At 49.8% G+C, this 12023-nt stretch overlaps 1 protein-coding gene across 1 annotated transcript in view; it reads right to left on the bottom strand.

Moving 5' to 3' along the window:
* The window catches only part of LOC102253554 (synapsin-3), a gene marked incomplete at its 5' end in the record, with an annotated part of 283126 nt that overhangs the window by 10562 nt on the left and 260541 nt on the right, over positions 1-12023 (bottom strand). Inside the window, 3 exons of the mRNA XM_005861683.2 lie at positions 2107-2398; positions 7699-7786; positions 8700-8834. Coding sequence (XP_005861745.1) covers positions 2107-2398; positions 7699-7786; positions 8700-8834 — 515 coding nt within the window. The remainder of the gene's footprint in view (positions 1-2106; positions 2399-7698; positions 7787-8699; positions 8835-12023) is intronic.

Genomic DNA, 12023 nt, shown 5'->3' with positions numbered 1-12023 from the left:
TCCTCATATCTTTGCGCGAATTGAGAAAAGGTGGCTTCCTCCAGTGGAGGCAGCTCTGAGCCAGGTTCATGGGGAGCAAGGACTAGATTTCAGCCGACCTCCCCCTCAGATGTCACCTCAGCTGGTCACCTTTGCAGAGGGCAAGGCCTGCATGTCTGGTGGCCCTGACATCATACTGGCCTCAGGGGCCCAGGTCCTGAGTCAAGCCTTGCCATTAACTTGCTATGTAACTGTGTCAGTCACATCTCTCTGGGCGTTGGAGCCCTCCTTTATAAAATGAGGTCATTGGACTAGCCACCAAACATCCCTCCCAACTGGAACTCTTTTGTGAGTCTGCACAACACTTTCTAAGTTGAATGGAATGGCAGCAACAATCTAGCAACGGGTCCACGTGGCTTTGATTCAGTCTTGACCTCTTTCACCACTATATGTCCTAGCAGATTGGAAGACCCATTGATCTCAAAACTCAAACACCTTCAGGGCCGGGCAGGTACATAAACAAAGCTGGCGAGCGTCAGAAAAAATCATGGTGGGGGGGGCTTGCCTGGAAGCCAGGTGGGTGAGCCCCATTGTCACAAGTCATCCCAAGGCTTGTGTGATCCTGGATATGTCACCCACATGACTTAGCCTGCAAGGTGGTTAGTGGTAGCCTGTCTTTAGGTATAGAAGTTGGGGCTCACAGCCAGTGACGGGAGCACCCGAGGCTCACAGTCTGTCCACCAGCCCAGGCTGCTCAGACAGCAGGCGTCACCAGACAGTCACTGCTCTCCACCCGTGTGTGCAAACCCATCTGGCAAACTGTGAAGTGCTGTCGCCACTCCAGGCTGTGGTTGCTCCCCTATACTAACCAGCGCTTTGAGAATTGGGAGGCCTGTGTCTGGGATTCCATTCCCATCTTATCCCTGAAGCCCTTCCTGCTGATTCCAGCTCCCTTTGGAATGTTCCTGGTGCTTCCGGTTGGAGCTTGTGAGAATTAAAAAAAACACCCAACCAGCTAAAGTGCTTGGCACATACTAAGGAGGTAGTAGATACTAGTGTAAAACTGATCATCGATGTTAGTGTTTGGAGTTGAAGGGAGCCACTTTCCAAAAGACACCCACATTTGGAGTCCCTCTTTCTGACCTCAAGCCAAGAGATGGGCTTGAGAGGAGAGGGAATGTACAGTGTACTGGGACGGAGAAACAACGGCACAGATTCCTCCGTCCTGCGACCCACCCTTCTGCCCTATGACTTGCAGGTCCTCCCATCAAGAGCCTGTTTTGCTGCCTCTTGAGTCTGGGCGTGGCCATGCGACTGGCCTTGACCAACAGCATGGGATGGAATGAAATGACACTGTGAAGCTTCTAAGACTGCTCCTCAAGAGGCCTTGAGCTGCTTGTGCCCTTTTGGAATGTAATTCTACCATGTGAGGAAGCTCGGTCTGACCGCTGGAGGCGGCCGGTGGGGAAAGTGAGGCCCAGCTGGCAGCCAGCCCAACCAGCACGTGCCGGATGTGTGCATGAGGCCCTGGTGACTGTCCAGCCCCCGAGACGCTGTCAGATGCCTACGGCATTATGAGTGATCCCAGGGGGTAGGGTTACTAGATTTAGTAGGCAAAAATACAGGCTTAAATCTGAATTTCAGATGAAAAACAAATACTTTTTTAGTATAGATACATCCCATGCAATATGTGAGGGCATACTTATACTCAAGATTACTCGTGGTTTATCTGAAATTCAAATCTAACTGGGCATCCTGTATTTTATCTGGCAACTCTCCAGGAGGCACCTGCAGAAGAACCTCCCAGCTGAGCCAAACTCCGAACAAACTGCTGAACTGAGGAATTATGAACCAAGAAAATGGTTTTACCTTAAGCCTCTAAGTTTTGGGGTGGCTTGTTATGCAGCATGAGATAACGGATACATGTATATATCTGAAGGGTCATGGTAGGGCCTAATCTATACTCTCACCTTGCAGGGCCCTCTATGCCCTCCATGTTCCATCCTCTAGGCCTCCTCATTCCCATTTCAAGTCTGGGTGAGGCCTCAGTGGGTCTTCCTTTGTCTGAGTCCCTCCCACACCCATCCCCACCCTATACCCTTCTCGATCAGATCCAGAGGTACTTACTTGAGATGGGGGTGGGGTGGTGCTGGCTTCTTGGACTCTTCGCCCTGTTGGGAGGTGCTGCGGCCTTGCACAGGGGGCCGGGGCTGTGAGGGGAGGGTGGCACCTGCCTTGGAGGCCTGGTTTGGAGAGCCGCCGCTGGATGCCCGGGGCAGCTGTGGAGAACCTGGTGATCTCTGCTGCTGTGGGGATCCAGACTGGGGGCTCAGGGGCTGCTGGCCTTGTGGGGAGAGCCTCTGCTGGGAGGGGCTTCCAGATCTCGAGGGCTGAGGAGACTGAGCTTGGCGAGGGCCCCCTATAGGGTACAAAAGTTATTACATTCAAATTTTTCTTAGGATAACATGGCTGTGCACAAATGCTGTTTCAAAGATGGTCATTACAGTTTTTTTTTTAAATAACAGTAAAAAGTGGAAAACAACATAAATGCCTAATTGATTAGGAACATTAAGATACATCCATATAATGGAATATTCTCTGGTCATAATGTATGATGTTACATAATAATATGACATTAAATGGGATACTGTTGATACATGCCAAATAAATACTGCTAAGCTGAACAAGCAGCTGATGAAACAGTACATACAGATTTATTGCATTTTGGTATATATATAAAGCTATGTAAAAAAGAAAGATGGGAAGGTTAAACACTAAAACTAGGGCGTCTCAAGCCTTAATGTGTACATGAATTCCTGGAGGGATCCTGTCAAAATGAAGATTCTGATACAGTAGGTCAGACTGAACTGTGTCCCCTCCAAACTCATATTTTGAAGTCCTATACTCAATGTGACTGTTTTTGGAGATAGGGACTTCAAAGGAAGTCATTATTGTTAAATGAGGCCATAAGGGTGGGGCCCTAACCCAACAGGACCGGCGTCCTTATAAGAAGAGACACCAGGGGCAGACACACACAGGAAAGGCCATGTAAAGACAGTGAGAGGCAGCTGTCTGCAAGCCATGGAGAGACGTTTCAACCCTGTGGGCACCTTGGCCTTGGACTTCAGCCTGAGAAAATACGCGTCTGCTGTTGAAGCCACTCAGTCTCGGGTATTCTGTTATGGCAGCCGAGCCGATTGAACAGGCAGGGTCTGTGATTACAAAAGTGCTGGGGTTGTGAGGGGTTTAATTCTCTTCCTTTGCTCACTGATATTTTCCACACTGAAGGTGGGTCACTTTGGAAATGAAATAATGATCCCTTTCTTTTGAACAGCTCTCTCCACTTTTCCAAGGACTTTCAAAAGCAATGTAGCGTTTGCTCTAGGGAGGCTGGTAGGGAAGATGCCATTATTATTATTATTATTATTATTATTATTATTTTTAATAGAACAAGCCTTTTCATTCTTATTACTCAAGAAGAGTTTCATTGTTAAAATTTAGTTGAGTCTGTGCTTGTGCCTTTAACACTTTAATGATTTTCTGCTCCTCACTAAGAAACGCCTGCCCTATTATTATTATTATTATTATTATTATTATTTTTAATAGAACAAGCCTTTTCATTCTTATTACTCAAAAAGAGTTTCATTGTTAAAATTTAGTTGAGTCTGTGCTTGTGCCTTTAACACTTTAATGATTTTCTGCTCCTCACTAAGAAAGCACGCCTGCCCCTGTCCCCTGTTGGGGACACATTTAGCACCTGGGTCCACAGTAGGCCCGGCTGACATGTTTTTCGTGTTAGACAAATTCACTACAACGTTACATCTTACAGCACGACTTCCCAGAGTTGTCTGGGTACAGGCCACATGCAGACTCTGGTATTTCCCAACCTTTTTGGTATGAAGGTGAACAATTCTGTTACTGGTACCAGGGGCATGGGCGCCTAATTTTGTCAGAGGCTGTATTGCAGCACAGCCTCCGACAGTATGTAGACACTGGACCATTGTGAATGCCTGTAGATACCATCCTGGGAGCGGGAAAGGGACCATTCTTTCACCCCATCCAGGTGAAACCGAGGCTCATTAGGTGTCATAACTAGGAGTAGTAGCCACAGAGCTCACAGGGAATCCTGACTTCTCCCTGTCACTGTACAGAGCATATAGTCACCTACAAGCTGGGGGACATCTCAGGTGCCCAGAGTTGCCTTTGGCATTTGAAGGCCCCACGCCAGCCAGGTGCACTCTCCTCACCTCCAGTCCGGGGCGTCTGTGTGCTGGCTGCCTGTGGCTCCTCTCCCTGGCTCCACCTGCTCTGGGAGAGGGGCTGCCCCTTGTGATGCTCACCACGCTTTGTGAGGGCAGGAGACGGAGAGTTAAAAGGGCCTGCAGCCCATCTCTGTGGCCCTTTCAAAACATGGCTTCTACTCTACTGACCAATTGTGTCTCTGGCTGTGGGCATCCTCACAACAGCTCTGAGGGGTAGGCATTATTATTTTTTGTTGCTACACACTGCAAATTCCGGTGCCCTGACTGGGAATCGACCTGGGGACCTTTCAGTGCATGGGATGATGTTCAACCCACTCAGCCACACCAGTCAGGGCAAGTTAGGTATTATTAACACCCCCATTTTTACAAAGAAACTGAGTCCCAGATAAACTCTGACTTGCTCAAAGTATCACAGTCAAGGGAAGAGCCAAGATTCAAACTTTTGAGTCTTTTTGACTCAAAAGTCCTGTTTTGAAAAAAAAAAAAATCCTGTTTTGCATCCTCCTTCCCTCCCTTCCTTTCTTTTTTTTAATTGTTATTTTTACTTATACCACACAGGCTGCCTTGAGTCCTCATATCTTTGCGCGAATTGAGAAAAGGTGGCTTCCTCCAGTGGAGGCAGCTCTGAGCCAGGTTCATGGGGAGCAAGGACTAGATTTCAGCCGACCTCCCCCTCAGATGTCACCTCAGCTGGTCACCTTTGCAGAGGGCAAGGCCTGCATGTCTGGTGGCCCTGACATCATACTGGCCTCAGGGGCCCAGGTCCTGAGTCAAGCCTTGCCATTAACTTGCTATGTAACTGTGTCAGTCACATCTCTCTGGGCGTTGGAGCCCTCCTTTATAAAATGAGGTCATTGGACTAGCCACCAAACATCCCTCCCAACTGGAACTCTTTTGTGAGTCTGCACAACACTTTCTAAGTTGAATGGAATGGCAGCAACAATCTAGCAACGGGTCCACGTGGCTTTGATTCAGTCTTGACCTCTTTCACCACTATATGTCCTAGCAGATTGGAAGACCCATTGATCTCAAAACTCAAACACCTTCAGGGCCGGGCAGGTACATAAACAAAGCTGGCGAGCGTCAGAAAAAATCATGTGGCTTTAAATTTTTTTCCACTTTAGGTAGAAACATCGTTCAGAGACCCAGTTCTCTAAAGAGGTGCAGTGACAACAGGGAGAAGGAGGACTTGAGGCTCACGGTGAGCCCCTGCCCTGCCCAGGGAGTAGCTGCGACTAACGGTCAGGGCGGCTGCTCTGAGGAATCCAGCCCCATTGCTCCTAGGGCTCCTGCAAATCAAGAAGCTGCAAATCTACACGTTGATGTAAAAGCTCCTGATTGTAAAATGCTGTTTTTTTGTGTTAGACCTACTGCAGCTCAAAGAAAACATCTGTTTTCTACTTTTATCTTCAGTCTCCTGCCCTCCACCCCCGCTGATAATATCTTGGGAAATCTGGATGCTTGCTGATTCATTTATTAAGTATTTGTTGAGTCTCTATTATACTCCTGGGATACATCAAGAGACACTATAGTTATTTCTTTCAGCTTCTTGGCAAAGCAAACAATTCACTATTTTTATTTACACCCACACAAAAAATATTATCTTACATATATAAAATATTTGCCTAAGCACAGGATTGGTGCTAAAAAATGATAAGGCTTATTAGAAGAAAACTTCACTTTTACCGCGTTGAAAACACACGGTGAGTTCAAAAACAAGTTAATGTGATCTTTTTATTTCGGGAACTCAATGGAAGCATTGTTTTTAAATTAGCCTTGTTATTTTTAATCTGAATGCTAATTCAATGAGCATTTTCTTTAATTATCTTAATTGGTTTTAAATGGACAGTTTTTCAATTCACTAAAAGTGTGTTTAGCCTCATGTCCCTTAAAATAATCTCTCTTTATTGAGCATGTCTCTACTCTGGGCCCAGGAGGAAACCAGAGTACAGTGGCTCACTGTTTTAAAAGTGCTCTGTTCAAATGTGTTGTAAAACGTCAGCCCCGAGGCCGGGTGGGAAACGGAGAGGGTAGGGCAGGCACAGCCAGGAGCCTGGCAGGGTGACGAAGATGACGTTTCTGAACATTTATAACTTAGAACCTATCGCCAGGCTGGGCTGCTTTAATTATAAGGATTGTTAATGATAATAATCTTTAAGAACAACATGTATATTACAATTGTTTGTAAGACACAAGTTATTAATAGTAAGCTTTTAGAAGTAAAAGTTACATAAATTGTTATTAGTAGTCAGCTATTAGGTGCTAACACCTACCAAGCACCACCTCTGTGCTGAACCCGGAGGCCTTGCTAACTGCTTCACCTGCATCATCTCATGGACAACTCCCCATCACTAAACAGGGCAGCTGTAATACCCTCCTTTATCATTGGGGAAACTGAGGCTCAGAGGGGGGATGTAACTTGCCTAAAGAAGGATTCTTTTTTTTTTTTTAAGGGAAAGAGATAGAAAGAGAAACACTGATGTGAGAGAGACACATCGACTGGTGGCCTCTCCTATGTGCCCTGACCAGGGATTGAACCTGAAACCTAGGTATGTGTCCTGACTGAGAATCAAACCCACAACCTTTTCGTGTGGGGGCCGATGCTCCAATCAACTGGGACCCTGGCCAGGGAGGTAATGCTTTCTTTCCAATAGGTTTTACAGCAGGGCCTTCAAAGATGGTGGTAAAACTGCCTGACCTGGCTTCTTGATGCAGCACTGCTCTGGAGCCCCAAGCTGGCACCAGTGCAGCAAGTGTGCCAAGAGGGACCTGGGGCAGATTTCCTCCCGGGCCTGTGGGTGAGGACACCCAGCAGCTGGCATTCTGGGAGGAAGTTACTGCTATGATTTCTTTTCATCGTGCCATCAGTAGTTTTTCCATTCCTTAATACGTGGTGTCATTTAAACAGTAATGCTGCACTATTTTCTGAGAACAATTTCAACCGACAAGGTTATATATAATGTTCCCTTTTTCTTTCTTTCTCACGCTGGCTGGTTGGCTCATGTATCTATGGTCAGGCACCACTGGTGGCTGGGAAACAAGACACTTTCTAGAAGATCTGAAACCGCAGACTTGTCAACCTGCCACTTTCTTGTGATCTGTCCTTGGACAAGGCCTCAACATCTACCTCTGCAAATAGAAAACACTGATGTTTTCCCCTTGGAGTGACTGGGAGGCCAACAATGAGAAAATAGATGGGGGAGTCCCTAGCACAGTGCCTGGCACATACTAGGCACTTAATAAACTTACCTTGTCTTTCCATCCTTCTCTCCTGACTCTGTGGGGTGGCAAACCTCACAGTCTCATTCATTCCGCATACAGAGTAAGGGCACAGAGTCTGGGCTAGAGGATTAGATGGTTTTTCCAGCCTGTCTCCTGGCCATCATGCACAGACCCCTCAGTGCCTTTCCACACTCTTGCTGGACGCTTTCTCTGGGTGGCTTGTCGGGGGTCCTACCTTGCGTGGGTGGGCGTGGCTGGGGCTGTCCCAGCGGAGGCCCCAGCTGGGCTGTCCCAGGGGATTTTGCTGGTTTAGTCTGTGGAGCCTAGAGCAGGAGAAGAGAAAAGAAGCCTGTTGTGATCACCATAGCCATTTACTTCCTGGGTGGAAGGGCAGAGTTTACAAAGATCTTTTCATCACTGAGGTCAAACTTACATAAAGTGTGCAATTTTCAAGTGTGCAGCACAGTGAATTTTTACATGTGTGGACACCCATGTGACCACCACCCAGGTCAGGACAGAATGTTTCCTGTGGAGAAGGTTGCTCTGAGCCCCTCCCAGCCAGCAACCCCTTCAAGTATAACCATGATTCCGATGCCTGTTATCACAGATTCAAGATTTTGTGGGCAAAGGGGGGAGCTGGTTTCGACACTCGTTTTTCCAGAAAGCTGGGAAACTAACAAATTCTTTGGAGGATGACCTGGTAATCCATGGTGAGGACTGTGGAGGGGAGGAGCTATGTGGGAGCTTGTCAGGTTGGGGGATGGGGGAACGGAAGACACAATAGTCTATTGAGTGCGCTGAGATCACACAAAGGGCATGTGTGTACACCCACATGCACACGCGCGAGCACACACACACACCCTGCCCCCTGCTCCACACACACACACACACACACACACACACCCTGCCCCCTGCTAAGGCCCAGGATGGAGGGCACAGAAGGGGCAACTGACTTCTCACAATAATCTCTGCCCACAGACCCCCAAGCCCATTTGAGGCGATGTTTTTCTCCCCAGGATGGAGGGACGAAGGGCCCCTTGGAGCTCCCCAACTCCCCCGTCAGGAGCAGGGTGTAGAAGCTGTGCCCCATGTGCAGCCTCTGTCCACAACCCATTCCTTCCTCCCTATGCTGGTTCCTTCCTGGGGGTATCTCCTTTGGATCCAGAGGCCTCCCATTCTCAGACAGACTGGCATTTCTGATGGCAACAAAGTCTCCTTTGTTTCTGTGGATCTTACCCAAGGCCTCAGGGGTGAGGGCACTGTGCCAGCCGGCATCAGGAATTGGCTCATTTTGGAGACAACAAGGTCGGCCATCAGCTGCTTGTCCTCTTCCACATGCTCTCCAATCAGAGGCATTGAGCTGTCCATCACCTGCAGGAGAAATCACACCTGAGGGACACCCATGCCATAGCAGCAGGAAGGAGAGCGGGCTCAGCGCTCAGAACAGAACTGACCACTAGATGGCGATGTTCTCCATGAAAACACCCAGCCCAGCGCCTCCAGCTGGGAACCACCCCCTGGAGACATCCAGTTCCCTGCAGTTCGGTCTAAAGACCAACTCCCTGCATTCAGTTCAGTTCAGCCTACATTCACTGGACTACAGAAACGTGACTGAGGGCCCGGAGCCTTCGCTGACCTTTTCTGCTCTTTTCTTTGGGGAACTGGTCTCCACCCCCTCTTTTCCCAAGGTCAGGGCTGGCTTCCTGAACTTTGGCCCAAGGTCAAGGCTTTCCACAAAGCCAGAAGCAGTGAAGTTCGGGTTCGATTATGACCAAAAATTTAAAAAAATGACACGGGTTGAGCTGACCCCAGGTTCAGGAAGAAGAAGGAAGAGGAAAGGCCTTTTCTCTGGGCTCTGATGGATCATAAGCCTGGAGTGAAACTCATTCCACAGGGAGTGGGCTGTTTCTCAAAGGAGACAAAGCACGTATTTTTGGAGGGGCCTGCGAGATCAGATTTACCCATCCTGCTATTTCTGAAGCTGTGAAACCAAGGCCCGGAAGTGTACAGGGACTTGCCCAAAGTCACATACCAGTAGGCCCAACATCCAGGTGGCTCCCCAGGCATGAGCAGCTGTAGAAGGTCTTGAAGGGGAGTGAGGCCTTGGTAGGTCCTCTCTCTACTCCTCCACTTCTGTCCAGCCCTCTTCACCCACCGAACCTCCATCAAAATCACTGTCTCGTTTCCCCTTTTTCCAAGCTCTGGACTCATCAGGTTCTCTCTCCTATCCGAGTCCTTGTGCTCGTCATTCCCTCAGCTCATTCTTCACCTGGTTCTCACCTTCAGGAAACACCTACCTAGCCTTCCTCTGGGAAGCCCTCTCTGAGTGAGCTCCAAGAAGCCTCCTATCCCATGTCCTCCTGCTATCCTCGCTTCGGTCATCCCACTGGAGAGCTTACCCCACAGCATGTCATGTCCTGTTTACTGGTGTCTCCCCAACCAGACTATGGGCCTCTAACGTCAGGGTTGGGCCCTGTGTCCTGCTACACAGGTACACCCTCACTACCTACCTGTTGATGGAGGCATGAAAAGTCCAGCTCATAATGATAAGGACACTAATAAGTGCTATAATTTATTGAGCCCTTACTATGTGCCAGGCACTGTACTCAGCACTGGGTGTGGATGATCTCACACAAACCTCAGAATAGCTCTGTGGGGCAGGTACTACTATTATCCCATCTTAAGCATGAGGACACTGAGGGTCAAAGATGTGGCAAGTTCAAGGACATAGGGCCAGCAAACCGAGGTCCTTTTCTCTCTCCCTAAGCACTGGAACAGCTCTCGGTGGTATAAACCGGGAACAGGAAACCTGAGTTCCAGGCTTAGGTCCTGCTCCGGACTGGCTGTGGGGTTGGGCAGGTCCCTTTCCCCTGTGGCCCACTGATCTAATCACCTGTAAACTGCGGGGCCTGGGCAGCTGTGAAGACCCCTGCAGCTGAGGCTTGTCGAGGTCTGCGCGTCTAAAGCACCCACTGCAGTTGGAAGCTGGGAAACGTTTCTCAGAGTTGTGAGTGCTGATTCTAACCTGGTTGTGAAAATGCTCTTCCCGTTGGGGCGTGGGTGCTTGGTACCCCAGATTCAATGCCTGGCACGTGGACAGTGTCTCGGTCGGCATGGGTTGAGCTGAATTTTAACTGTGAAGTCTGTCTAAATGGGCACAGGCCTGTCCCTTCTCCCCCTGACCCTGCCCACCTGTTTCTGTTCTGGCTTCTGCTTCCTACATTCCCTGTAGTGGAAAACAGCCCCCACAGGAACCTGGGATCAGAACATTCTGGAATCCCCAGGGTGGACACAGCCAAAGGAAGTGGACACTGGTCTCCCCGGGGAAACATTTTTCCAGTGAGCAATGTCATTCCCTGGACAGGTCACGGGGGACAAGTTCAAGGGTCTTTCCCTCGAGTATTTCACTGTGAGGATCTTCACAAAACACGCCACACAGATCTTATGTTCTCTCCACAGAGGTGGCTGAAGGGAACAGTATTTTTGGATCTGGGGAAAAACACCTTTTATCTTCCTGGTAGCAGACTCCCCATCTCCCTTGACCCCACCCTAAACTCAAAGCAAGGAAAACAACTCTGCAATGTTTCTCAGAGAAAAAAAAAGAAGTCTGAAAAGCCATCTTTTTTTCCTTTTGGAACATTTTTGAAAAGTTGTTTTCTTGCTTTTTTTTAAAGTCCAAACTCACTATTGTGATTTTTTTGGTAAATGGGGAAGGTCCTTCATCTCTGACCAGCCTGAATGCCCGGAGGCTGGGAGCCTGGGCCCAGCGTGCACGTTTTTCCCCCTAAGGGTGGAAGCTGAGGAAACTCAGAGAGGCAGGCGCTAATGCAGCGAAGGGACTAAATCACAGGGTGGAGGGGAGCGCAGGCCAGGAGTCCTCACCCCTGTCTGGATGGGAGCTCAGGGGGCAGCGCTCCCCGCTGTGTCCCCACCACCTGGCTCAGGGCTGGCACCCAGGATCCGGGTTCAGTGGTGAAGGAATGAACACTGTGTGTGCGCCAAACCTGAGTTCCTGTCCGGTGGTCCCAGGAGGAGATGCAGAGGCTGGAGGGCCAGGAGGGGTCTCAAGAGATGCAGGAGGGCCTGGGGGCCAACCTGGGTCTGCAGCTTGCAGGGCACCTCAGCAGGCAGGGGGTCCGCTGCCCCTGGAGCCACGTGGCTCTGGCCTGGGAGCCAGTGCGCAGGCCGGTAGTTCTGCACCTTCAATGTCCCCCGAGGGGCGCCACTGGGGGGCTGTCAGGTGTGGAGGCAGCCACAGGGCAGCCGTTCCTGGACCCGAGGGGGAGCTGTTTTCCAGGGAGGACTGCACTTACACACGCAGCTCCTCGTGGGCGCTTCCTCCCTTCACCTCCGAGGGCAGCCACTCCCTGGGCAGGGCCGTGACTTCCTGGCAGAGCAGCAGAGCTCCCACCCATCAGGCACCGACCTAGTCCTGCTCGCTGTGGGCCCAGGGAGTGGCGGACACCAGGCCTGGAGGCCCAGCCGCTCCCGCGGTCTCCTGGCCACGAGCAGCTGGTCCTGCAGGCCACGTGCTTCCCATCAGCAGCCGCAGCCCCAGCC

The sequence above is a fragment of the Myotis brandtii genome, unplaced genomic scaffold, assembly GCF_000412655.1.
Source record: "Myotis brandtii unplaced genomic scaffold, ASM41265v1 scaffold155, whole genome shotgun sequence".
NCBI lineage: Eukaryota > Metazoa > Chordata > Mammalia > Chiroptera > Vespertilionidae > Myotis > Myotis brandtii.
Note: the sequence above shows the minus strand (reverse complement) of the source record. Positions and strands in the feature narration are given on the sequence as shown.